The sequence below is a fragment of the Miniopterus natalensis genome, chromosome 3 (genome assembly GCF_054644295.1).
Source record: "Miniopterus natalensis isolate mMinNat1 chromosome 3, mMinNat1.hap1, whole genome shotgun sequence".
NCBI lineage: Eukaryota > Metazoa > Chordata > Mammalia > Chiroptera > Miniopteridae > Miniopterus > Miniopterus natalensis.
Genome location: NC_142083.1, coordinates 1122005 through 1145519, shown reverse-complemented (window position 1 = coordinate 1145519; position 23515 = coordinate 1122005). Strand labels below are relative to the sequence as shown.

General features: G+C 51.9%; 1 protein-coding gene across 3 annotated transcripts in view; it reads right to left on the bottom strand.

Annotated features, from left to right (window-relative positions):
- Positions 1-2113: 2113 nt before the first annotated feature.
- Positions 2114-23515, bottom strand: part of IL6ST (interleukin 6 cytokine family signal transducer) — a 41421-nt gene continuing 20019 nt past the window's right edge. For all 3 annotated transcript variants that reach the window (XM_087815247.1, XM_016199783.2, XM_016199785.2), the window contains 12 exons: positions 20569-20735; positions 19909-20063; positions 17434-17593; positions 16571-16653; positions 15703-15913; positions 15026-15208; positions 13383-13484; positions 13073-13219; positions 12665-12805; positions 9648-9744; positions 7564-7645; positions 2114-6754 (listed from right to left, as the gene is read on the bottom strand). In XM_087815247.1, the coding sequence (XP_087671373.1) occupies positions 6044-6754; positions 7564-7645; positions 9648-9744; positions 12665-12805; positions 13073-13219; positions 13383-13484; positions 15026-15208; positions 15703-15913; positions 16571-16653; positions 17434-17593; positions 19909-20063; positions 20569-20735 (2239 nt within the window). In that variant the 3' untranslated portion in view covers positions 2114-6043. The remainder of the gene's footprint in view (positions 6755-7563; positions 7646-9647; positions 9745-12664; positions 12806-13072; positions 13220-13382; positions 13485-15025; positions 15209-15702; positions 15914-16570; positions 16654-17433; positions 17594-19908; positions 20064-20568; positions 20736-23515) is intronic.

The window sequence follows — 23515 nt, the reverse complement described above, 5'->3', positions numbered from 1 at the left end:
TAAAGTCACTGCTCGTAAACAGTGTTCTGGGAATGATTAACACGTGATTATACCTCATCATGTGCAGTCACATGTTGTCTCGTGATTTTCTCCAGTTTTAATGGTCGAGGGTCAATGGTCGCACCTGCCCTAAGCCCTACCCCCGCCATGCACGTTTGTTGAGTCACGGTGACTGGTGAATGCGGGCATTTACTAGATACATTCAGCATAAATTTAAAATCACTGTAATACATATAGGAAACTTTTCTGTGAAATTAAACTTTTCATAAATAATTACACAAACCTGTCTACATAAGTAAAAACAGATTGATCAATTTGTCACTTTTTTAACATACGCACTTGGAAAACCTACTGTATTATATAACAGGTTTTTGGTTTTAATGGACACCCCATGGACACCCCCTTGCCCGAATCAGTCTGTTCTCTAGAGGTTTTACTGTTCTCCTAGGCTACTCATTTAGAAGCATGATCCCCTTCCTGGGAGCTGACAGAACCAATTCCAGGGAACTTTAGATTAATTCCTTTGAAAGCTCAGCAGTTTGTTCCTGGCTACGGCCAACTCCGCGGGAAGAAGTCCTCTCCGGCGGGACCCAGACGTGCACTGGCCAGCTGCACCTCGGGCCTGTCACTAAGGTGGTTCCAGCAAAGGGGACCCGGCCTGAGGTAAAAGGTGTCGGAGCAAGTGTTCCGGGTGTCAGACAGCTCCTGTGGTTTGTCAGGAAGGACTGTCCCGAGCCCGGGCTGGAAGGCAGGTGGAGCAACACTCGGTCTGAGCTAGGCTTCCGCCCACTTTTGTGGGAGGACTCCCACTATATACCTCACTCGCCATGTTACCCCAGTAAGATTCCAACTTCACTAGCTGCATAAACAAAGGCCATGTGAGTGGGGGCACTTCTCACTGGCGTTCAAGCTTAAGACAACCCTAGCGATGGTTTTCTGACATGCAAAATGGGATAGCCATGGTCAGGAGTAGTGAATGCAAAAAAATCAGGGTTTGAATATTCAGGTTTCTAAAAATAAGCTGTGCTTTCTCTTTAAAACCTTTAGCAGTTGAAGAAAGTGACTAGAATCTAAAAAAAAAAACGCTTAACTTTGAGTTTACAGGTAGCTTTCCCCCTCAGCGGAGACAAAGAGCCTAAGGTTTTTCTGGGTCACCCGAGGGCTGAGCTGAGTGAGCAGCGCCGGGTCCTGTTTACCTTGACTCTGGGATTCCTCCCACTGCCTCTTTCCTGTTTCCTTTCTCCCACTCTGTTTACTAACGAGCCAAAGCATGAACCTAAATGTTATGCAAGAGCAGTCTGTTGTACTGAGTTTTATGTTTGTATTTTGAAAGTGTGGAATGAATGTTTTTGTATTATTTTAGAAAGAGAAAAGCTTAAACCAAATGTTAAAATTGTTTCTGTCTCTGGGCTGGGAAGACAGACTGCTCTGCGGGGCTCTGTAGTCATTTGGAGTCAGGATCTGCGATCCAGGTCCGGGCAAGACCAGAGGGACCACAGGGAGTGAGGCTGAGCCTGGGAGCCACAGCCAGACAGAGGGTTTTAAACGGCGGGACGCACAGCCCCACGCCTGGTGTTGCTCCTACAGCCTTTAGTGTTTACCGAACACTGTGCGGGAGGAAGACTTGTCTGGATCGTGGGTTCATTTTGGACTCTGCGTGGTCTGGATAAAATTGCAACGTGAAGACCGGCAAATCTGTCAGCGGAGTTTCCTCCAGGCAGAACCGCTGAGCAGGTTAGTTCCCTACAAGGGGCAACCTCGGGGCAGCAGGGAGGGGCCGTGCCAAAGGCCTCCTGTGACCCAGGCCAGGCTCCACGGGGCCCCGACCGGCCACAAGGTGGGGCTGCACCTACTCAGGAGGAACCCCCTGGGAGGCAGGACGGGGCCCAGGAGCCCTCGTGGTTAAGCCTGGAAGGCAGGTGAGCGAACCTGCCATCCGAGTCCCTTCTACACGTCACGAAGGCCAAGACAGGGCGTCAGTCCTCCAAATCCCGCTCCATATGCTAGACGAGCATTTAAAAGCCACAGGATCCTTCACATGAAGACCCAGCACCAAGTGACACTGTCACCTCAACCAAGACGTTGTGACATTGAAGCAGTGACCACACAAAAATACCTGAATAAGGATTTATTCCCTAAACCTACTTAAAGGATTATACGCGATATACAGGAGTACATTTACGGTAACGTTTAGAGTTATGTCAACATAAAAACAATAGCTGTGGTTACAGTTAGAACATGCAGTGAGCTACAAAGGTGAAAACACACAACTCTCCGGACAAGCCTTGCGGATGACATCAGGCCAGGTGGGGCTGAGGCAGCTAGTGACCGGGAAGGGACGGAGCCAGGACGCAGGGGACACGCCCTACCATCCCTGGACTGCAGCGCTGGCCCGCTGCCCACCTGTGCGCACTGTCCACACACACGGACATCAAGACTGAAGAACTCAGACACGACCTTTCAAGACACCGTTTTATTTGTGACAGTGTTGGAAACGGGGTTATCACTCAGCAAAGCTGTGTAAGGGACAGAAGACTGGGAACACCCTGTCACCACTGGCCCTCAACCACCTTCATCACCACCTCTCAACTCGAAGAAACTGGGTAATGCCGATAAACCACCCTGGCTACAAAACTCCCAGAATTTAGGAACGAGCGGCCAAGAGCTCACCCAGAGCTGCCTCTCGTGGTAACGCCGTGTACCCGGGACCACATGCTAGTGCACACACCAGCAGCAAATGAAAAACATGAATCCCAAAGGCACATTTGGCCGAGGAGCGTCCTGCCCTCCACCTGAACTGTTCACAGTCTGAAGGGAGCTGCTGTGGACCAGGGGCGCCCGGCGGTGCCTGGGGGTCAGCACCTCCTTGGGAACCTGGGAGGACACCCTGTCTCGGGCCAACCCTGGGCACCTGGCTGCCGTGGCTCTGTATTCTTGATTCACAGAAAAGTGCAAAAAACATTTAAAAGCAACCTTACCCAGGCAGCGGGATCTGACACGACCCACACAGGAAGCCATCCCCAAAATTTCTAACACGTAACCTTTCAGGTAGGGAGCTGCTTGGTTTGCATTTTAGCCATTTCAACACTGAGACGGGAGCCTGGCTCGGAAACCCGTCAACACCAAACAGAAGGGGGCTGAGACCTGCCTTGTTTGACCGTTTCCTTCGCGGCCCCTGCCCCGGGCGCCATGTTCCTCACTATCCAGGCAGGACCCTCCACCAGCAAAGCCGCGCCCACCCAAGGCTCCGGGACGGTTAGCATTTTCAGCAATACTTCTTAAAATTAAGGCGTTTGACTTTATCCCTGAAAGGCGAAGCTCCGCCTGGTGCAGCTAACGGGGGCGCCTCAGGGAGCGCCACACAGGTCCGCAGGCCGTCCTCAGGCCGAGACGTCTCCCGGAGCCTGTCTGGTTTCTCTATAAAGCTGTCAGACGCGTCACTCAAGGGGCCTTTCACGAATAAACCGAGTGTTTCAACTTCGCTGACCTTTAACCTCACGAGCGGGGTCACCGATGACCTTGTGTGTGAACCTCCCACCCTGGGATCCGCTGGAAACTAAGTGACGGGGCAGAGCGGGCAGGAGGGCAGTGCGGGCGGTTCTGCCGGGGCCTCTCCTCACGCCGAGCGTGCTCTCGAGGGACAGACCCGCGTTTAAAAAAAAAACGACTTAACTTTTCAGATTTCAATGGGTTTGAAGCTAGCTTTCCAACAGTTGCGCAGACTCCGCCTCTGCAGGATGAGCAGGACCTGGCGCCGGCGCTGACGGTCGGATGGCAGCGACGACCTGTGGCGGAGCCGATGCCAGTCCGTCAGCTCTCAGGGCGGCTGCGCAGGAGCAGCGGCTCGGCCGTCCAGAGGCTTTCGGACGTGCGAGCGCGACGTCACTCAGTTTCCGGATACTAACCAACCCACTAACTTACACGGGGTGTCCCAAAAAATGTACACGCACTGTGAATTATTACTTCTAATGGGCGAAGGCCGAAAAGAGCCATCAATTAAGCCGTCAGCTTTTAGTGGTGTGTACGTTTTTGGGGACACCCTGTACGTAGACTGTCACGTAACCAGAATACAGTTCACGTGCATCAAAACAGTTCCTCAGGACGCGCCTCGACGAATTCACTCTGCACGTAAACTAGTCCCGCTTGTCTCCCTTCCCGGCAAAGGTGTGCGTTTCATGCTGGTGATCAGACGCGTATCTTCTGAAGGGTTTCTGTGCAGAAGCCGTACGTCCACTGTCGCGGACGGGGCGGGTCCGCCGGCCGCACCGCGCTCTGCGAGTTTCAGCAGAGACGCGGCCCGGTGACGTCCCGTCTCCCGCGGCTCCTCACCTCCCTCTCACGCGCCGAGTCACGCGTGGAGTCCACGCCAGCAGGTTACATCCCCCAACACCTCGGTCACAGGGAAGTTACACTACAGTGACCGCAGCAACATGACGACGCCTCTCGAGGAAATGAGAAATGTAACAGACACAAATTTCTTGAAAGACATTTCACTGGACAGACCCAGTCCTGCTCCGGCTCAGCCTCGGACGCCAACTTAAATAAACGGCGGTCGTGTGAGTCGGGGCCTCTGGGTCCCTGTGACCCTCGTGCCCAGTTCTCCTCGCTCACTCCTGTCGCCCTATGGCTCTCGCCGGCTGCGGCAGGACGGGGCCCCGCTGTCTCGGGCACGTGACAGAGCTGAGGTGGTGGGAATACGGGGCGCGGCCAACTGTGAGCACAGCCCCAAGCGAGGATGCGCCTCCACCGTGAACGCACCCCTCTCCTTAGCAGCCCCTTCAACCCCCCGACGCCGTTTCAGGTTGGCCTGGCCTCTGCAACTCAAAGGACAGAAGAAGAAAACCTGTTTTCTGCACATTCACAGGAGGGCAGTAAGGTTCCTGACAGTCCCTGAGAGGCCACTCGGCCCCCGCCTTTAGCCCGAGTCATCGAATGTGGTGGCAGGAGAGGGTGTAAGGGTGACGGAGGGTCAGCGCTGACCCTGGGGCCTGCTGCCCTGACCCCCAGGGGGACGGGGAGGGGCTGACATTCCTGCATCAGCGGGGAACTGAGCTCCACCCCGCGGGGCGGCGGGTGCACAGAGGAGACCGGGATGTTCACTAGATCGACAGGCGCAGGTGGGGCGGGAGTTTGTTTTCTGAGCACAGACCATGTTTGTGAGAAACAGCTACTAGAGAAACAGGAGAATTTCATCCTGGTCACTTAACCAGGAGCTCAGAGCAGGAACGGGAAGTCCACCTGAAGCTGAGGACACTGGATGACAGGAAGGGCCAGCAGTCCGCACACCACACGCTCGCATTCAAACCCGTGCAGGGGGAGGACGTCCGAATGCGTAAGCCAGCGTGGCCCTCGCTCCAGGGGCCTCTGAATCTGTGAGACACCTTCAGAGAGGCTGCTGACAGGGGCGGCACTGTTCTGAAAATCCAGTTAGATTACTGATGACAGGATATTCAAAAATCAGTATTTTTTAAACTCTGGGATTCCTTCCCCTGGAAACCGGCAGAAGCATCGCCAGTGGAAGAGAGCGGATGTTCTGTATGTTGCTGTGATTACACACGGGCTCTTTTTTTTGGGTCAGAGAACAGATGTCCGGCTTGTTGGTCTGGCCGCTGGGGCTGCAGTTAAAACTCTGCCAGCCGGGGTAGTGGGTCTGGACCTTGTCCCTGACCCCTCACACCACCTCCCCCTCCGCCACCTTTCTGATGACTTCCGAGTTAAACCCAGCGCCGCTGTGCAAAGTTTACCTCTGCTCATTACTCAATACTGTCCCCTAGACGACCAGACAAGTGTCCTTACAAGTGTGTGGGAAGCAACAGCTCGTCTTCAGTGCAAACACCCGGAACCGGCCATCGCGGCCATTCGTGGGTAAGTGGTCTGTGTAGTGTTTGAACGGAATCCGGTCTCTGGAATGGAAACGGCCACGTGGGAGGACAGGACTCCCAGTTCCCAAGGGCAGAGGGTCACTCGGGGGAAACTGCATCCATCTGGCCGCGGAGGAGACCCTGTTAGGAGATGGCAGGCGCCGCCGAGTGCGGAGCTGGCCTCACTGGGGCATGTAGCCGCCCCGCCTCACTGTCTGTGGCAGGTAACTTTTCGGCAGCCCTTCATCGAGCACAGCCTCCGTCCCAACCGTTTCCAGCCCCTCAGTCCCTGGACCGAAAGCATCTACTACAGGGACCTCCTGAAACACCTGCATCTGCCCCGACCCGCAGGCCTGGGTGACGGGGCCCGAAAGCTGCTGCGTGAGTCTGGCGCCGTCTTCCTCGCCGGCGGGGACCGGCCACGGCCTCTCCGACTGCGCACTGTCTGAGCCGGGTTCCTGCTGACCGCAGTTCTGCTTGAAATACGGCTGCCTGGGCAGAACGCCGTCCACGCTGTCCACCAGCTGGAGCTCCTCGGGCCGCTCCTCGGAGTCCAGCAGAGGCTGCGTGGACTCCGAGCGCGAGAAGACCTGCATGGAGGGCGCCTGGTGCCGGTAGCCGCTGTGCACCACGGTGGAGTACTGCACCGCGCTGGCTGCGCTCTGCGCGGACTCGCTCTCGTCGCCGCTGGACAGGCTCTGCCTGGAGGACATGCAGGAGGAGCCCCCAATGCCGCTGCTGTGGCCCTCGGTGCTGGTCTTCTCCTTCCGGAACAGGTCCAGGGCCTTCAGGTCCTCCGGAAAGGCCTTCTTGTCGTTGGCTTCTATCTCCACGACACTCACGTCGGTGAAGTTGCCATCCGAGTACATCTGGTCTTTCGAGTTAAAGTTATGCTGAGAGAGGGAGAGAGACGGGTTATCACCTACGGCACACGCTCCCTCAGAAACGGAGACGCCTGCAGTGCGTGCCGGGCAGCGCTCCCACGCCTCTGACCTCCAGCTGCCGGTGCTGCAGAGGGAACCTCTACCACCGGGCGAGTCAGCCCGACCCACTGCGCGGCCGCTGCGAGCCGGCGCTAAGCCGTGTGAATCGGGCTGCATCGCGTCAGATTCCACGTCAACCTGCCGGGCGGTGTCCTGAGAGGCTGCTAGTCCACACACAGTGTTTTGCATCCATGCCCAGACCAGGCAGCCTGGCTAACCAGACAGAAAAGCTGGCAATGTTCCGGAAACCAAACTCCAGTGACTGAAGCTTCATTGCATATAAACACACAACATGTTGGAATCTGTCACTACAAAATTCAAGACTTAAAGGCAAAACATACAAATCATTTCCCCTTTAGGGAAGTTTGAGGAATTCAGGGCAGGGTCTGGAAATCATGCCATCAGTGTGAAAATGTTAAATTTGATTTTAGCACCCGATGCAAAATGCTCACCCTACAGGGTCATCACAGAGCAGTATTCACAATGGTAAGTTTCCAAGTTGTAATATCAGAATGTTAGTATCTGACACCAGGAACATCAGAATAAATATGCTCCAGTGATGATAAAATAGAATGTGTAGGTATTATTTTAAATTTTGGTTAAAATTCTTACTTATGTACTATTTTACTTTCAGTTACTTTTTGATTCAGTCTGATTGGTTGAACTCTACAAATGTATCCTAGTTTGTCACATAAACAAGTCAGAAATATCCATCTTACCCGAGGCGGCGTGTGCGGGGACCACTGGGCAATGTGGCTCTTGGACGGATCAGGGACATTGGGCCAGATGTGCTTCTTAATTCTGGAGAGAGAAGAAAGAGCCGATGTCGAACCACACGTAACACACGAGGAGACATGTTCATCTACAAGACACCTCCTATACCCAAAGCCAATGAAAATGAACTTCCTGAATTAGTAGAAAAGCTATTTAAAATGCACCAGGATCGCAATCCTAGTCACAAGCAAAGAGTGTTAACAAGGCTAAAGCTAGTAACCTCAAATCAAGTCCTGCAGTAAAAGCCGCTAAAAAGTGTTAGCCAGCCCGGCCGGGCGTGGCTCAGCGGTTGAGCATTGACCTGGGATCCAGGAGATAGGGGTTCGATTCCCGGTCAGGGCACAGGCCCGGGTTGCGGGTTCGATCCCCAGTCGGGGGCGTGCAGGAGGCAGCCGATCAATGACTCTCATCATTGATGCTTCTCTCTCTCTCCCTCCCTTCCTCTCTCTGAAATCAATAAAAAGATATATTTAAAACAAAATGAAACAAAAACACATTAGCCAGTTCACAGAATGCGGTCACATCCCTTCCCAGCAACAAAAACGCAGGAATGATCCATTTCCAACTGACAGATAAAATTTCACATTGGTACCAGATAAAATATGTTGAACTTGATTTTTCCAAAGGAAGAAAGACTAATGATATTAAAAAATACCCAATTAATTCAGGATATCCCATCATGAAAAGCCTACGTATGCCTGTTTACCTTCCTACAGGGCACAGCCCAAGACGAGCTCCGCCAGCTACACAGGAAGGGAGTCGCCGTGAGGACAGGCTCAGATACAGAAACGAACAGGAGCAGAGGCCCCACAGGCGGCCTCTCCGGGGACGAGGAAACCTGACCTAGCAGGGGGTTAGCAACCCGGGGGACAGGCCGGTCAGGAGGTGAATTCCCTCAGAAACACACGCTACCAAAGCGGACTGAAAAAATACTGCAATGGCTCTATAGTTACAAAAAATTTTTAATTGAAAATCTTCTCACAGAAGAAAATCTGAGGCCCAGATGGCTTCGTTTGGAAACTCCATCAAACATTTAAAAAGCAGGTTTGCCAATCCTACAAACCCTTCCAGGAAAGCGGCCACACGTCCCCGCTCGTTTCCCAGGCCCTTCACGAGGCGACCGGCGTGACCCCGATTCCAAAGCCAGACAAAGACACCACACGAAAAGGGACCAGTGGAAACCACTCGCGAACAGAGGCGGCTGTTCGCATGACTCCAGGAAAATCCAAGAAATGCGAGGGCAGTTTGACATCTGAAAACTAATTAAAAACCTGCCACATTCACGGAGAAAAGGAAAAAAACGGCGCAATCGCCTCGCGGAGGGAGGGGGGCACCTGACTAAGTTCAGCGGCGTCCGCGACAAGCCCGCGGAGCAAGCGAGCGCCTCCCGGCCAGAGCTCCCTGCGCGGGGACAAGCTCCCTGCGTCTGCTCCCTGTGCCGGAGGCCTCGGCAGCGCACCAGGTGGTGCGGCCGCTTTGAAAACGTCTGAGGGTTTCTGATAAAACGTGCACTTACCGTGTGGCCCAGAGACCCCGCGGCTGGTACTTACTCAAGGTGAATGGTGACATGGTCACACAGACGTGCGTGGGACTGTTCAGAGCAACGTTACTCATAGCCGCAAAATCAAAACCAAAGACACAGCCTGAGCTTCCACACGGAGGTGGGATAAACAAGCTCTGACCATCTACGCTACAGGGTGTTACTCAGCAGCAAGAAGAAAGTATCAGCACACATAACGCCGTGGATGAACCTCAACGAGGTGCCACGTGAGAGCCAGCACACAGGAAACCAGTCTCAGAAAGCAGGTCGGCGACCGGCTGGGCGAGGGCGGAGCCGAGGGGCTGCCACCAAACAACTAAGGGGCCTTCTGAGGTGGTAGGTGCTCCCCATCTCGACCGCGCTGGTACTCACACACCCGTCTAGTTACAAAACCCACCCACCGGTGCACGTCCCGGGTGTGAACGTTCCCGCCTGTGAACAACAGCTCAATGATGCTGGGAAAACACAGCCTGTGAGTGGGGTACTTACAGGTCTCGCTTGTTAAAGCAGAACAGCACCCCCAGGAGGGTTATCAACAGGAACGCCAGGCAGACAGGCACCACGATGGCTTCGATTTCTCCTTGAGCTGGAAGACAGGCAGGGGAGGAGGAAAGGAACTTACACTCGGTGCTGACGGGAAAGAGTGCAGCTGCTCGGCCAGGCAGGCAACTGCGCCGCAGACTCTGCATCTTTTACAGACGGAAGACCCTCCACAGGCGCGACTACGCCTCACTGCAGGCTCAGACGATGGTCTGCACTGTTCAGCAGTGAAGGGCTTTCAGTCAAGGTATGTGCCCTGTTTTTTAGACATAACCCTGCTGCGCATTAGATTACAGTACAACCTAACTTCTATATGCCCCGGGAAACCAAACCACCCATGGGCCGGCTTTACTGTGGCGCTCACGCCCCTGCCGGTCGGGGCGTGAACCGCCGTCTCCGAGACTCTTAGAAAAGATGCGATTCCACCCCCATTTTCTCAGTCTTTTCAAACTTAAAGGTTTTTCCCTCTCCTTGTAAATGCTGCCCCAGCTACGTGCCCAGTAAGTGAGCCACAGTGTGCGTGTGAAACGCATGCTGGTTGGGGGATAAGCTGCTGAGTCCAGGTTAGTGGATGATCCGCCTGGTAGGTTACAGCTTTCGCACGTCGCCCTTTGCCCGTTACGACGGGCACTCAGCAGTCTCAGCAAAGCTCCCGGTGACACTGGGTGCAGCCGGGAAAGCTGGGGGACAGTCTCAACACCTGGGCTACAAACGTAACCTCTACAAGGGACAAAATGTAACCTTCAGACAAAACTCTAATAGTTACTATCTTCAGGTGCTGTACCCGCTGAGGACAGAATTCAGACCCTCCACGGGCACAGGGTGCTGGGCAGGCAGGTGACCACCGAGGAAGCCTGAGCCTGACGCCCTGAGCACCAGCGAAGCCCCATCTGCATTCACGTGAGGGCCTGGTGATCAGAGGGGTCACCACCTGGGACAAGTCACACTGGAGGTGTTTTTTTAAAGATCTGCCTATGGCTGTTTGGGTTAACTTCTCCACCCCCCTTCTAATTACTATTTTAGGAAAAAGGTGTGACAGGGACACGCAGTCAGGGTCCCTTCGTCTTCTCTTCCCCACTCGTAACCCTCCGTAAGGAACTTTACGCCCAAAAGCCCGACAGAGACAACGGAGTCCGACAGACGCTCAGGACCAACTTCAGGCTGAGACGTTAGCCGGAGCGCCAAGCGCTCCCTCTCAGGGCCGTTCGCACGGGGGCAGGGCCCGCCCTGGAGCTGCTGAGCTCTGCTCACGATGTTTCCACGCCAGGCCTGGGTGCTGCCCTAAGACGCCTCTTCTCCCCGTCTGCCCACGTCCGGACCCCCTGCTGCCTCCTCCACTCGGCCCCCCGGTGTCGTTAAATCCCTGCTCCACTTGCTGTCTGCACGGCCCAGTGGCTCCCACTTTTTTGGTTACTGACACGCATCTCTCCCTCTAGGCTGTGGTGCTGAGGAGCCGGCAATGCCACGCAAAGCAGCCACAACAGATCCACGGAACAACGGGCAGGCCAGTGGCAAAGCGGAGGCAGTGGTACCAGCAATACCAGCAAGCGATCTAACTACTGGGGAAACGTTTGTGTAAAAGACCAGAACGTACAAACACGCGGAGATCACTCCGGCGATCCGGGGCGACTGTCCCGCCCGGGCCCCACGGCGCCGCCGGGCTCACACTGAACACCACCTCACAGCCAAGGTGGCATTTAAAAGGGTTTTCCTTTCCTGAGGGTCATGACACAAAGTCTTATCTCAAATACCACTCGTTACATATGCAACCTACTGACAGGTCACCACAAATCCTCTCTCAGAAACCACACGCGTTACGGACGGCGCAGCCCAGCCCCGGCCGCTCTGTTCGGCAGCTGCTCACCCGCTTGTCCCTCCACCCAGCAGCCACTCAGCCGACAGGGACACGCGGCTTACTGCTGGCACCGTCCTGGCGCCCGGGAGTGGGGGCTACACATGCAATTGTAATAAAACAAGGTGATTTCCACAGTGACTGACCAAGGACTGCAGCTCCAGCTGGTTTAGGGAGGCCAAACGAGGCGAGGACTTGGGTGAGGGCTACGCTGGGAAGGGGAAGGTGGAGGTGGCGGCGAGAAGCTCGGGCCAAGGGAAGAAACTACGAGAGGGCACCACGGGCAGCAGCTAGACGCCACGGTCAGCGGGACTCAACACTTAGCTTATGAAGCAAAAGAGACAGGAAGAAATTTACTACAGTCACATCCAGGTTTCTAGCTCCGGCAGAGCTGGGCCGCGGGGGCCTGGCACACAGAGGGCAGCTGAGGTCACGGGCAGGGAGCAGGAGGCTGAATCGGAGGTAAGAACACAGGGCCAAGAGCAGCCCTGGGGAACACAAGCCATTAGGAGAGCAGACAGGAGGCCAAGCAGGACGCAGCAGAGGCCGTGGCGCTGGGGAGCTCGCCGAGAACAAAGGCGGCGAGGACCAGGGGAAGGCGGTTTCCAGGAGGGAGAGGCCGTGCGAGACGGAAGCTGAGAACGACAGGAAACCCGGGAGACTGAGGCCTGCACCACAGGGCACGGGGCCTTCTGAGTGACCCCCGAGGTGTCGGCCGAGGGGGACCCGGAGCCAGCAGGGAAGGACCGAGCTGCAGGGGGGAGCCGGAGCTCCAAGGGCGGACGGCCCTCCAGCAGCCGACCCGAAGGGAGGGGCAGAGACGAGAGGCATCCCAGCCGTCGCCAGTGAAAAGCAAACCCCGAGAAAGACACACACCCTTTTGGGATCAGGGTACAGGCGAGATCAGTCAGAAACAGTTAACGACATAAAAGAGGAGAGGAGAGATCTTTCTGTCGTTTAAAGAAACTACTGAAACTAGATCAACGGTCATGATTTCTGAGCACTTCATTCCTCTGAATCCAAAGGTTTTAACAAAACCTCACCATATAAACTAAGCCCTTCTCAGTCTGGCTAAATTCAAAGGAGAAGGGAGACTAACGTCATCACTTCTTACCAAACTTGGGGGTGGTGAAGGTGAACTCGGGGCCGTCCTTCCCGCCCTCGTCCGTGTACGCGGCCATGCGCACCATGTACAGGGTGTCGCTGCTCAGCGAGGACAGCGTGTACTCCGTGTGGGACGAGTCCACGTTCACGGCTGGAAGAGAGCAAGACGTGCCTTAGTCACTGCCCAGTGGGTTTTGCTTCATTTGGCCCGTATCTGACAGTGAAAGTATCAAAAAGGAATAAAAACATGTTTTCACAACGGAGGCCACGGGACCACGGGCGCACCCGCGAGGCGGGTCCTCAGGCGTGTCTGCGGGCAACGTGCCACACTGACGCACAGCAGAGCACGGAGGCTGCAGCTGGTCCTTAAGAGCAGGAGAAAATAACTGGTTGTTAATAACTGAGGCAGCTTTATTACCGGTTTCATTTCCAATGTTGGTTTTGTAAAATATTGTGTAATTTCTGATGAACCCATTCTGAACATCGACAGGAAGCTGGTCCCACTCTAAGACGGCTTCGTTTTTCCACACTTTCTTTGTCCGAACAGTGGGTCCTTTGGAAGGTGCTAGAACAGAATAAAGACGATTTGCTAACAGAAAATCATCAGGATTTAGTACAATTTCATTATCATAAAGTTATTTGAACACAATGAGACATATCCTGATTTAAAAGGGACACAATGTCCCTGTTAATACAAAACAGGGCTTCTGAGGACGGGGCGGACTCACGGGCCTGCTTGAGGTAGGCCTTGATGGACGCGGGGCTGCCTGGCCCGTCGCTGTACACTGGGGTCACGGTGATCAGGTAACACTTGCTCTCGGCCAGGTTCCCTACAGCCAGAAAAGGAGATCAAGCACAGTTTTTTCTATAACGGGAAAGTCTCAGCCCTTCACTGGTTTTCACATTGTAATTTCATGACCCTGAACGGTGAGAACCACAGACGAAGGAAGCGACGCCTGTGCGCCGGGTTCACGCTGAACAGAGTGAAAGGCACCGTCGCTGCCAGCGCAGCGGACACAGAGGCTCTGCCAACACGAGGAACGAAAGCCTTTCCGTTCCGCACTTACACACACTGACCTCACACTGCCCTGGGTCTCACTCTAGTCCCACAGTTTCCGCCTGTCTTGCCTGCTTCTCTGAGACCGGCCCAGGGAGCCAGCTGCCGCTGAGGGCCAGGCCCGGCCCCGTCGGGTGCTCGGCAGAGGAGGTTACTCCCCCGGGAAGTGACAGTTTCCAAGAGCACTTCGTTTACACTCTCTCCAGACGACAGTGACCTACTGCGGCACCAAGAGCGCGACTGTTCTACACAGCACCCTGCCCACGTCAGATCGGGGGCCTGTGGTCCTGAAGTTCACACCTTCAGCCAGGACTTGCGCCACCCGAAAATTACGAGCCTGACGTGCTCCTCTGCCTTCTTGAACACAGCGACTTCGCCTTTTCGGGGTGACTCATATCAAGGAGATGGACAGTTTTATGTTCTGCTGGGGTGCAGGGATGCTGCCAGGCTGCGTGCACAGCCCGGAGCTCTCCAGGGCCTGGGCTGTGCTTCATTAGTCTCCAGGGTCTACTGGGCACCAGTGTGCCCCCTTCCCAGCTCCACCTGCCTTCAGTTGAACAGGCGGATAAGCTAGACAACCAAGCTTATGAAACTGTAAATTAAACAGGGCAATCAGGGCCCGACAGCCAGCTCTGAGAATTAAGCTCACACACGTTACGTGGCTGCGAGGCCTGCGCGTGTCTGCTGAGGGCTCTCCCCTGACCACGCTGCTCGTCGCTGACTGTGCCGGGCACCCTTCTTTACTGAAAACACATTATATACGTTGAGTGTTTGTTTTCTCCTTAACACTGTCTTAACTTCAAAGCCACTTGATAAGCAGCACCTATAACAGAGCAACGCCTCACGAAGCTCTGCAAGGTCACTGCTCTCTGTCCCCCAGCCGCACTTCCAGTTAAAATGCACGAGGAGTCGGGGTTCCAGCTGTTTCCCTATCTGACAGCTGAGAGAAGTTAACACTCATCCGGATGCTAGGAAGTATTTTCTCATTGAAGGATGAGAGGCTGAACCAGGTACAGAGAACACACAACCAGTTAGCGGCAGGTCAGATCACCTTACGTTTCTCTCCTACTTTACAGGTTTGTGACCATTTGTTTCACGATCAGAACAACACTGGAGCACAGACAGAAGACATACCACCCACTGTCCTAAACAGACCTGCAGCCCAAAGGTTAAGTGATCTAGTAAAGACATCTAGCCAGTAACCATGATAAACTGGAGCCTTTTCACTGGGTCGCCAGGCCCAGGACGCAGACATGTAAAAGGCAAGCACGGGGCAGTCAGAGGCAGGGCGGCCGCCCAAGCCCCATCAGGTACCTGTGAGGTGGGTGAGGTGCACGGTGCCCTCCTCCTGCTGCCAGTCCGGGACGCAGGGCGCCTTGTCCGACAGCACACACCACTCAAGCACGAACTTGTTCACAGGCACCTCGGGGGGAGCCCACTCCACCCACAGCATGTTGTCTTTGGGAAACGCTTTAAGGTCCCTTACGGGGCGAGTAGCTTTAAAACAAAATTGAGCACCACTGCAATAAGTGAAACATTTTAAAATTTAAAACTGGTATTTAACGTTCATCTCCACAACCACGTGATCTATCTCGCTATCAGTTTTTGTAGCACATAATATTAACAGGCATTTCCATGAATAAAAATATGTTATTATAATTTAAATGCAATGTATTAAATTCTTCCTTTCCCAAATTCTCCATATGTTTTGTGTATGTAAATTGTTTTCTTCTTTGAAACTGGAAGATAAATAATATACTTAACTCATATACCTATAAGGTCCCCAAATCCTTAAAATAACGTTAGAAAACTAGGTAAGCACATAATCAGAAAGTGCCTAGTAGCTGGGTGGGAAGCCTCAGTGAGCCACAGATCTAGGCTGGGCCCCGGCCGTCGTGACCCTGAAGGAGGGTCTCAGAAGACGTGTCATACGGGGCCTATCCCCACCCAACCGCCTTCCCCTCCATAAGCCAGGCCCCTCAGACACGGACCTTGGAAGTCACAGGCGGGGATGGTTAACACAGCCGCGTCTGACGTGCCGACCAGGTTTCTGGCCGTGAGGGTTGCTTTGTGGCGGTCATTGGTGAGGTTCACTGTCAGCTGTGTGTCCCGGACGGTGTAGTTCTGTACAGGTGACTTCCACCTTGCAAGAGTCACTTCATAATCCAAGATTTTCCCGTTGGCTTCAAAAGGGGGCAAGGTCTGCAATGAAACCCTTCGTGTTAAAGTGCCTTTCCCAAGTCTAGACTGAAGTACACTTTTCCTCATGTTCATGAATCCTGCCAGCAGGTGCGGCCTCTCCTCACTGAGAGGCACGGCCCCTCCACCCTGAACTCACTGCTGAGAGCACCGCACACGAAGGCGGAGCGAGGCAGGAGAGGCGTCGCCCACTGCCCACCCTGCCAGTCCCGCACCCGGCCGCGTGGGCCTCTCAACCTGCACTGGGCCCTGAGGGCCTGTTTCAGTCCCGCACCGGCTGTGTGGGTCTGTTTATGCCCCAGTACCTTTCTCTTTACCTTTTCTGGTGTGATCTGCTCACGTACATTTATGAAGTGCACACAATTTTATGTCTCCTACTACTGGCAGGCATTCTGATCACAAAACACCCTTAACTATTTCCTGAGTTCAGTGAGACCAGGTCTCTGTCCTTGTGGAACTGCGCTGAGTGTCTATGGTATGACCCAGTCTGTGAACCGGACTTCTAGGTGGTGCATATAAAATTGTGTTTCCATGTACATAGTTATTTAATGCTTTGCTAATATTAAGAGGAATAAAAATTTTAATTAAAAACTCCATTTACAATATCACACACCATGTATTTACAAAAGAGACGGAAGAACACGGATGTGGGAAGGTTACCTTCCAGATGAGCCGCACGGATCTGTAGCCAGGAGTAGGGGACGGCTCTACCTTATACCAGAAACTCGGAGCCTTGGATGGTCCTAAGGAAATGACACACACCCCTTAGTTTCTATTGTAACAGTGAAATAAAGTCCTAGAAATCCCTCTCTTGCTTTGTTGTGAACACTTTTCCCTTCAACCACGAGGTGTCTCCCTTTGTTTACACAGCAGCGTGTGTCCCCACCCCAGCACGTGCGTCTGGTCTCCCAGCCGTCAGGTGACAGCCTGGGGACTTAGACTATACTGAAGCTCTTCTGTGATCTTAAAATGGTAAAGCTATAACTATATTCTGAGCAATCAACAAAGACACATCATTACTTCTTACTGCTGAAAACTGAATTGAAAAATCTCATTTAAGTACATGCTTAAAACCCCTACATGTATAAACGTAAGACTATAAGACAATTAAAATAAATGGAGTAAATTCAGTGTAAGTTTACTGCCTTATCTTGGGAGGATTCAGTGTAACAGGAACAGAGCACACACACCTTCCTGACAGTGCGGACCTAGGTCTGCGCTGCTGGACGGTGAGATTAGTGACTGGGTTGGGGCTCTGGTTAGGGGGTCTCCCGACCGTCCCCCTTCAATAAAGCGCTTTTCTCGTGGCATCTGAGACACCGTTTCACGATAACTTTACAAAGTGAGGTATTAACTATGCGTATACTATCAGCCACCACACTCAAGTTTCTCTCTCAACATCCTTAAAAATAAAAGTGTAAAATGCTAGTCTGAATAGAATGATCAGAAAATAAGCAGCGAGGTCTGTGTATCACCGGCAGACGCTCGGGCCGCGGCAGAGCTCGCTGCGCTGCTGCACTCACGGTCCTCGTAGGTGGTCCCGCTCGCCTCCTCGCTCCAGTCGCTCCAGAAGCCCCTGCCGTCCTCCTTCATGCAGCGAATCCGGAACACATACTCCGTGAACGGCCGGAGGTCCTGGACGGTGAACGAGTACCGGGTGGAGGCTGTGTCTTCCCGAGGAATCTGAAAACAAAGCGATGGGCCAACAAAAACCCAACGGTATTTATCACAGGTCTTCTGAACGCATGCGGCTTTGGGAGCTCATTTAATGAAGGACAGCTACTAAAGTAACTGGGGCTCTGGGCAGAAACGCAGGAGTCAAAGAGCAGCTGGACTCGGGCACACGGAGCTGAGAAGTACAGAAACACCCGTTACCCTCCCTCTCTCCCTCCTTCCTCCCTCCTTCCTCCCTTCCTCCCTCCCTCCCTCCCTCCTTCCTCCCTTCCTCCCTCCCTCCCTCCCTCCTTCCTTCCTTCCTTCCCTCCCTCCCTCCTTTCCTCCATCCATCCATCCATCCATCCATCCATCCATCCATCCATCCATCCATCCATCTTCCTTCCAGAGCGCCGATGGCACTCAGGGTCTCAGCAGGGAAGCACAGCGCGCTCCCCTCAGGACGCATTCAAGGGGAGTTTACCGGAGGGGGTACCGGCAGAGAAAGGAAACCTTAGGGCGGCCAGTGTCTGGGGCTTGGGGGCCCAAAGGGGAGCTACCAGGACCTGGCAGGGGGTTAGGCAGGGTTGACCTGAGGGAGCAGTGACCTCAGGTTGGCAGCTCTGGGGGAAGCAGGAAAGTAAACATCCTGACCCCATTCTCCCCCCTCTTGCCAGACCCCTCCTCCCACTACCAGGCTCGATAGGAACCAGCAGGGATGGAACCCACGGAGCAAACCACTCAGGCCCGCTGGCCAAGACCACGGGAGGGGGGGAAGACCTTACAGGCAAGAGGGGGACACCAGCCCAATCAGGAAAAACAGAAGCTGCCGCTGCAGACAAACTTGGTTGTTGGGGAAAAAGGAGACTAAATACAGACGAGTAAGCGGTTCTTCCTACTACGCTGAGATTCCACCACCAGGCACAAAATAGGTGTCAGTCTTTTCCGTACCAATGAATAAAGATTCTACAATTTTAAAGAACAGTTTAAAGAAAGTCGGGTGTGTATCCTCTCTGTACAGAATGAAGCTTGGATCCATTTTGGTTTATTGCTTCCGCTAACTGTGCCTGAGCCCTTTATAGTGGAACCGAGGACAGAAGAAGGTCATGGGCTCAATTTCCTTATGAGCCCCACTATAAACAGAGCAACAAAGCAAAAGCACGCTGGTCAGTGATACACGGGGTGGCAGCGAAGAAGAGTAGGGAGCTCAAGCCCTGGGGACAGGCTTCAAAAGGCTCCAAGTACTTCTGCTGATGGCACCCTCTCTGGGGACACTGTCCTTTCCCTCCCAGTCTTACACGTTCCCCACCAGGCCTTCCTCAACCTCGACCTCAGGGGCTGGCAAACTTTCTAGGCAGGGCCAGACAGTAAGTATTTTAGGCTGTGGGCCAAATGGTCTCTGTTGCAGCTACTCAACTCTCCAACCTGGAGCACAAAAGCAGCTGAGACATTATGCAACCAAATGTGTGTGGCTGGCTTCCAATAAAACTTTATTTACAAAGAAAGATAGCAGCCTGAATCTGGCCTACAGGCCTAGTTCACCAAACTCTGCTCTATTTGTCCATAAAGCTCTTCACTTTCACTCCTCCACTTAATTATTTGTGTTCCTTTCACCTCCCACCAAAAATGCTATTCCCTGCATTGCTTCCTTATTTCACGTAAAAGCTACTGTATTCAGCAGAACTGTATTTTCTACCTGGATGTCTTCCTGTTTGTCCTTGCCTGAAATACAGATCTAGAAGGGGTGTCAAGAAATATATATCACATAAGACAGTCAGAAAATGAGACTTTCAAGTTAGAGCAGCAATTTTCAACCGGTGAGCCACAAGAATTTTTAAAACATGCAACATCTGACTATTTAGTCACGGCACTGACCTCTTGTCCCTTAAGTCAGGGGCGGGGATCATTTTTTCTGCCAAGGGGCATTTGGATATTTATAACATCATTCGAGGGTCATATAAAATTATCAACATAAAAATTAGCTATGAAAAAAGTTCCTAGATTTATTGAATTTTGAGTCCCACCTGTGGTTGCCTTGGCAGGGCCAGACCAGGCGATTTCAAGCGCTGTATATGGCTATCGGGCCAGACGTTCCCCACCCCTGCCTAAGACTGTCAAATAGAAAAAATGACAACAGCTAACACAACACTAGTCATCTTGTATAAATGAATAAAAATTAAACCTAATTTTTTGGTCAGGTCGGCAAAAAATATAATGCATTTTTGGGTGTACGAAACTGTAGCCATTAGTTTACGTGTGCCATGAGACAAGCAGGGCAGAGACCGCGGAGTTAGAGCGTGACGAGAAACCCTGACTGTGTGAGCACAAAGCAAATTTCAATGTACCTGGCTCCAGGCCGAGGTGCCTCTGGTCCTGTACTGAATGTCGTACTTCAGTCCTATGAATCTGTTAATACCTGAGTTGATCCATGTCAGCTTTAGGATACTGGACAGCTCCTCTGAGTTGCTGACTGATAAATTATGTGGTGGATTGGGCTTCACTGAAGAATAAAATAAATCCTAATGTTCATCAGCATCCAATACAAACTCAAATATACTCTATATTTTCTTATTTCACAATATTCAATTACTGTCACTAAATGAACGAACGTCTCTAAAGACAATGCTATGCCATATTATTACAACAGAAAGGAGAAGTCTCTAAACTTTGCTTTCCTTGTCAGTTTATTACTTTTGTTAATTTTTTCAGATTCAGATATAAAAAAACAAATATTTATAACATACAAAAGTTTCAAAATGGAATATATATATATATACCATGATTATAATCCTATAAGATGTTTGGTAAGCAGACAAAATATCAGAAGATAACATTCAATGTGAAAATAGCTGTGAATGTGGTTGGATTATGGGTATATTTCTTTTTCCAAATTATTTTTAATGTTGATAAAATGAATTTGTAAAAGTCACTAACAAAATAAATGTCTGTTTCTACATTAAAGTCACTAAGTCTTAGTAAGTTCTCAAATCCAGGCCCGTACCTACCTCTATCCACAGGGTCAAAGTTGACGTGGTCTGAGGCAACCTTCCCAAGGGCGTTCTCCGCTTCCACCCAGACTTCAATGTTGACAAAATACACAGGCAGGTAGTCGACAGTGCAGGTGGTAGGGCTGCCGCGTTTCGTTCTACAATCGGGAAACTTCTCTGTTGCCCTAAATAAAAAAATGGAAGAATTGGTTATTAAAAACAGATCCGAAAAAATGAGAGTGAAAAGGTTACTTGAGAAGCTTCATGAGACCCAGATAATTACAGCTCAGAATAAATAAGTTAATTCAGTAAGCTGAAATAAACACAGAATTTCTTAAAAATGAACCTGCTTATCTTTAAAACGAGTTTGATTTACATCTTAAACACAAAATTGCTTTCAAACTTTTACTCCAGGAATATGACATTTAGAACGTGACGCTCGGTCCCACTGGCCCTTCTCCGTATCTCCTGGGGTCCTGGGCCTGCTTCTTTCCTGCCCCGAGACCGAACCCTACGGTGCCAGCAACTGTCCCGAGCAGTGTGCAGGAGGGAGGAGCACAGGGCTGACTCTCCATCACCCAGAAAGCGCCCTCGGCCTCCCTGCCCGGACCAGGCCACTGCTCCTGCTCTCTCACCAGAAGGTTCCAAGTGACATTTCCACATTCACCTACGTGTTTCAGCCGCGGATCGATCATGAACGTTCACACACACACATTACATTTAGAAGTAAAAAGGTTAAGCCCAAACCAAACCAGGCAACCTGGGGGAGGGAGGGAGGAGCTGGGGACTGAGATGTCTGTGAGGCACCTTGTCTTATAAATCGGTCTCTTTGAAATAACTGTTTTACATTTCAAAGAAAATTCCTAAAAATAAAAACAAAAGGAAACGTGAACTCTGTACTGAGTAAAGGATTAACACACAGACACTATTTCTAGGGTCCTTAAGACAGTCACTTAACTGTATCCTTAGTGAAAGAAAAACAATCTTACAATTCTTGAGTATTCCACTGAAAAAGCCTAAAAACAATGACAACCCCATGGCCACAAGTTCCCCTGTCCCCCAAACTCTGGTCTCTAAATAGTATTTCGCAATGAACGGAACCATGGCTACCGGGGAAGTGGCTGATTTTAGGTGCAGGGCAAGGAACACATCTGGGTAACCTGAAAAATCACGTCACATAGGAAATCGAGGGCGCGATCAGGAGAATGAAGCTGCACCCAAGGATGAGGCCATCTGAGCGGGGTAACTCCAAAGACGGGGTAACTCCAAAGATGGGGTAACTGAAGCTTCAAGAGGAATAATCACAACAGAGTGAAACACACCAAATAGTTTAACGAGGGGAAACCCTCGTTATCTGCTTGGGAGACGCCGGGGAACCAGCTCGCCACAGAACTGGTTAGCAGCCCGGTCGGTGCGGCCCGGTTGGCGGGGGTGTTGTCCTGAGCACCAAGAGGTTGCCAGTTCGAGCCCTGGTCAGGGCACATGCCCAGGTTTTGGCTGGACAGCTGCTGGGGGTGGGTATGGGAGGAAACCGATGGATGTGGGTGTCCTACGTCGATGTTCCCCACCCTCCTCTAAAAAATCAGTAAAACACATCCTCCGGTGAAGACTGAAACAAAACAAAACCGTTAATAAAGGGAACTGCTAAGGCCCCTCCGTCTGTCCTACATCAGCCGTGCCTCAGGTGGCGACGGGAGATAAGGGCAGTCGTCGGCACTCCGGGTGAACAAAAGGACAGACAGCACTGCTCCGCCCAAGACAGGGCTGCCGGTGGTGCGCAGCCTGCGAGCAAGCTACTGGGACGCACCGCGGCTGAACCCCAGACGTCCTGGGTTACCGCCTCTCCCAAGGAGCCCTCGCTGTCCGCGTCCGTCTCCGTGACGCTCCGGAGCAGGCGCGGGCGGGCGGGCGGGCGGGCGGGCCCGAGGGCATCTTGTCGGGTGCGAGCCACAGGTGTGCACACCAGTGAAACTCACTAAATGACATACTTAGGATATGTAAGTATATTTAAGATATACATGAATTTTACCAAAAAACAAACATTCCTGTGAACGTTACTGACTTACGTCTAATTACTGACGAGTGTGCTGACATGTTTGGATGGAGAGAACGTTGCACAGAAACAGATATGTGACAGCAAATGTGGTAAAATAGTAATTGTAGAATCTAGTCGATGGGTATTTATAAGCATACACTGTAAAATTCTTTCAACTTTCCTGTGTGACAAAGACTAATGGGAATTTTATAATGATCAGGCTGACAACACCCAAAACCGATGCTCGATCTTAGCGCCAGAGGGAGCGATCAAACATTATGTGGGGTTTATGACGGGAGGACACGCCACTCCTGTCAGTAACGTTCACAGGAATGTTTGTTTTTTGGTAAAAAAAAAAAATCAAAGCTGGAATTGATCAAGTGTCCAGATCTAATAGCAATTTTTAGGAAATAAAGGGACAGAAATGTGAAACAATGTAAACTATTATTTTAACAACTGAATCACAAAGAAAAGATGAGCAGGTGGAACCTACAGCTAAGAGACAAGACAGATCAATCTGCAACGTACGAGGATTATTTACATCTTGATTTGAGCTAATGTGAAAATACGTGTATTTATGAGACAACCGGGGAAACTCAACACTGAGGATATGATGGCAACACTGAAGCACTTCAATTATACCTGGGTGTGATAAGGGTATGCAGTTATGTCTTTTTTAAATGGCCTTATCTTTTATTTTATTTTAAAATATATCTTTATTGATTTCAGAGAGAGGAAGACAGAGATAGAAACATCAATGACAAGAGTCACTGATCGGCTGCAGCCCGCAACCCGGGCCTGTGCCCCGACCGGGACTCGAACCCCGACCTCCTGGATCCTAGGTCAATGCTCCACCGCTGAGCCGCGCCGGCCGGGCCGGCCTTATCTTTTAGAGACATGCACTAAGGTGTCTGTGGGTGAGGTGACACG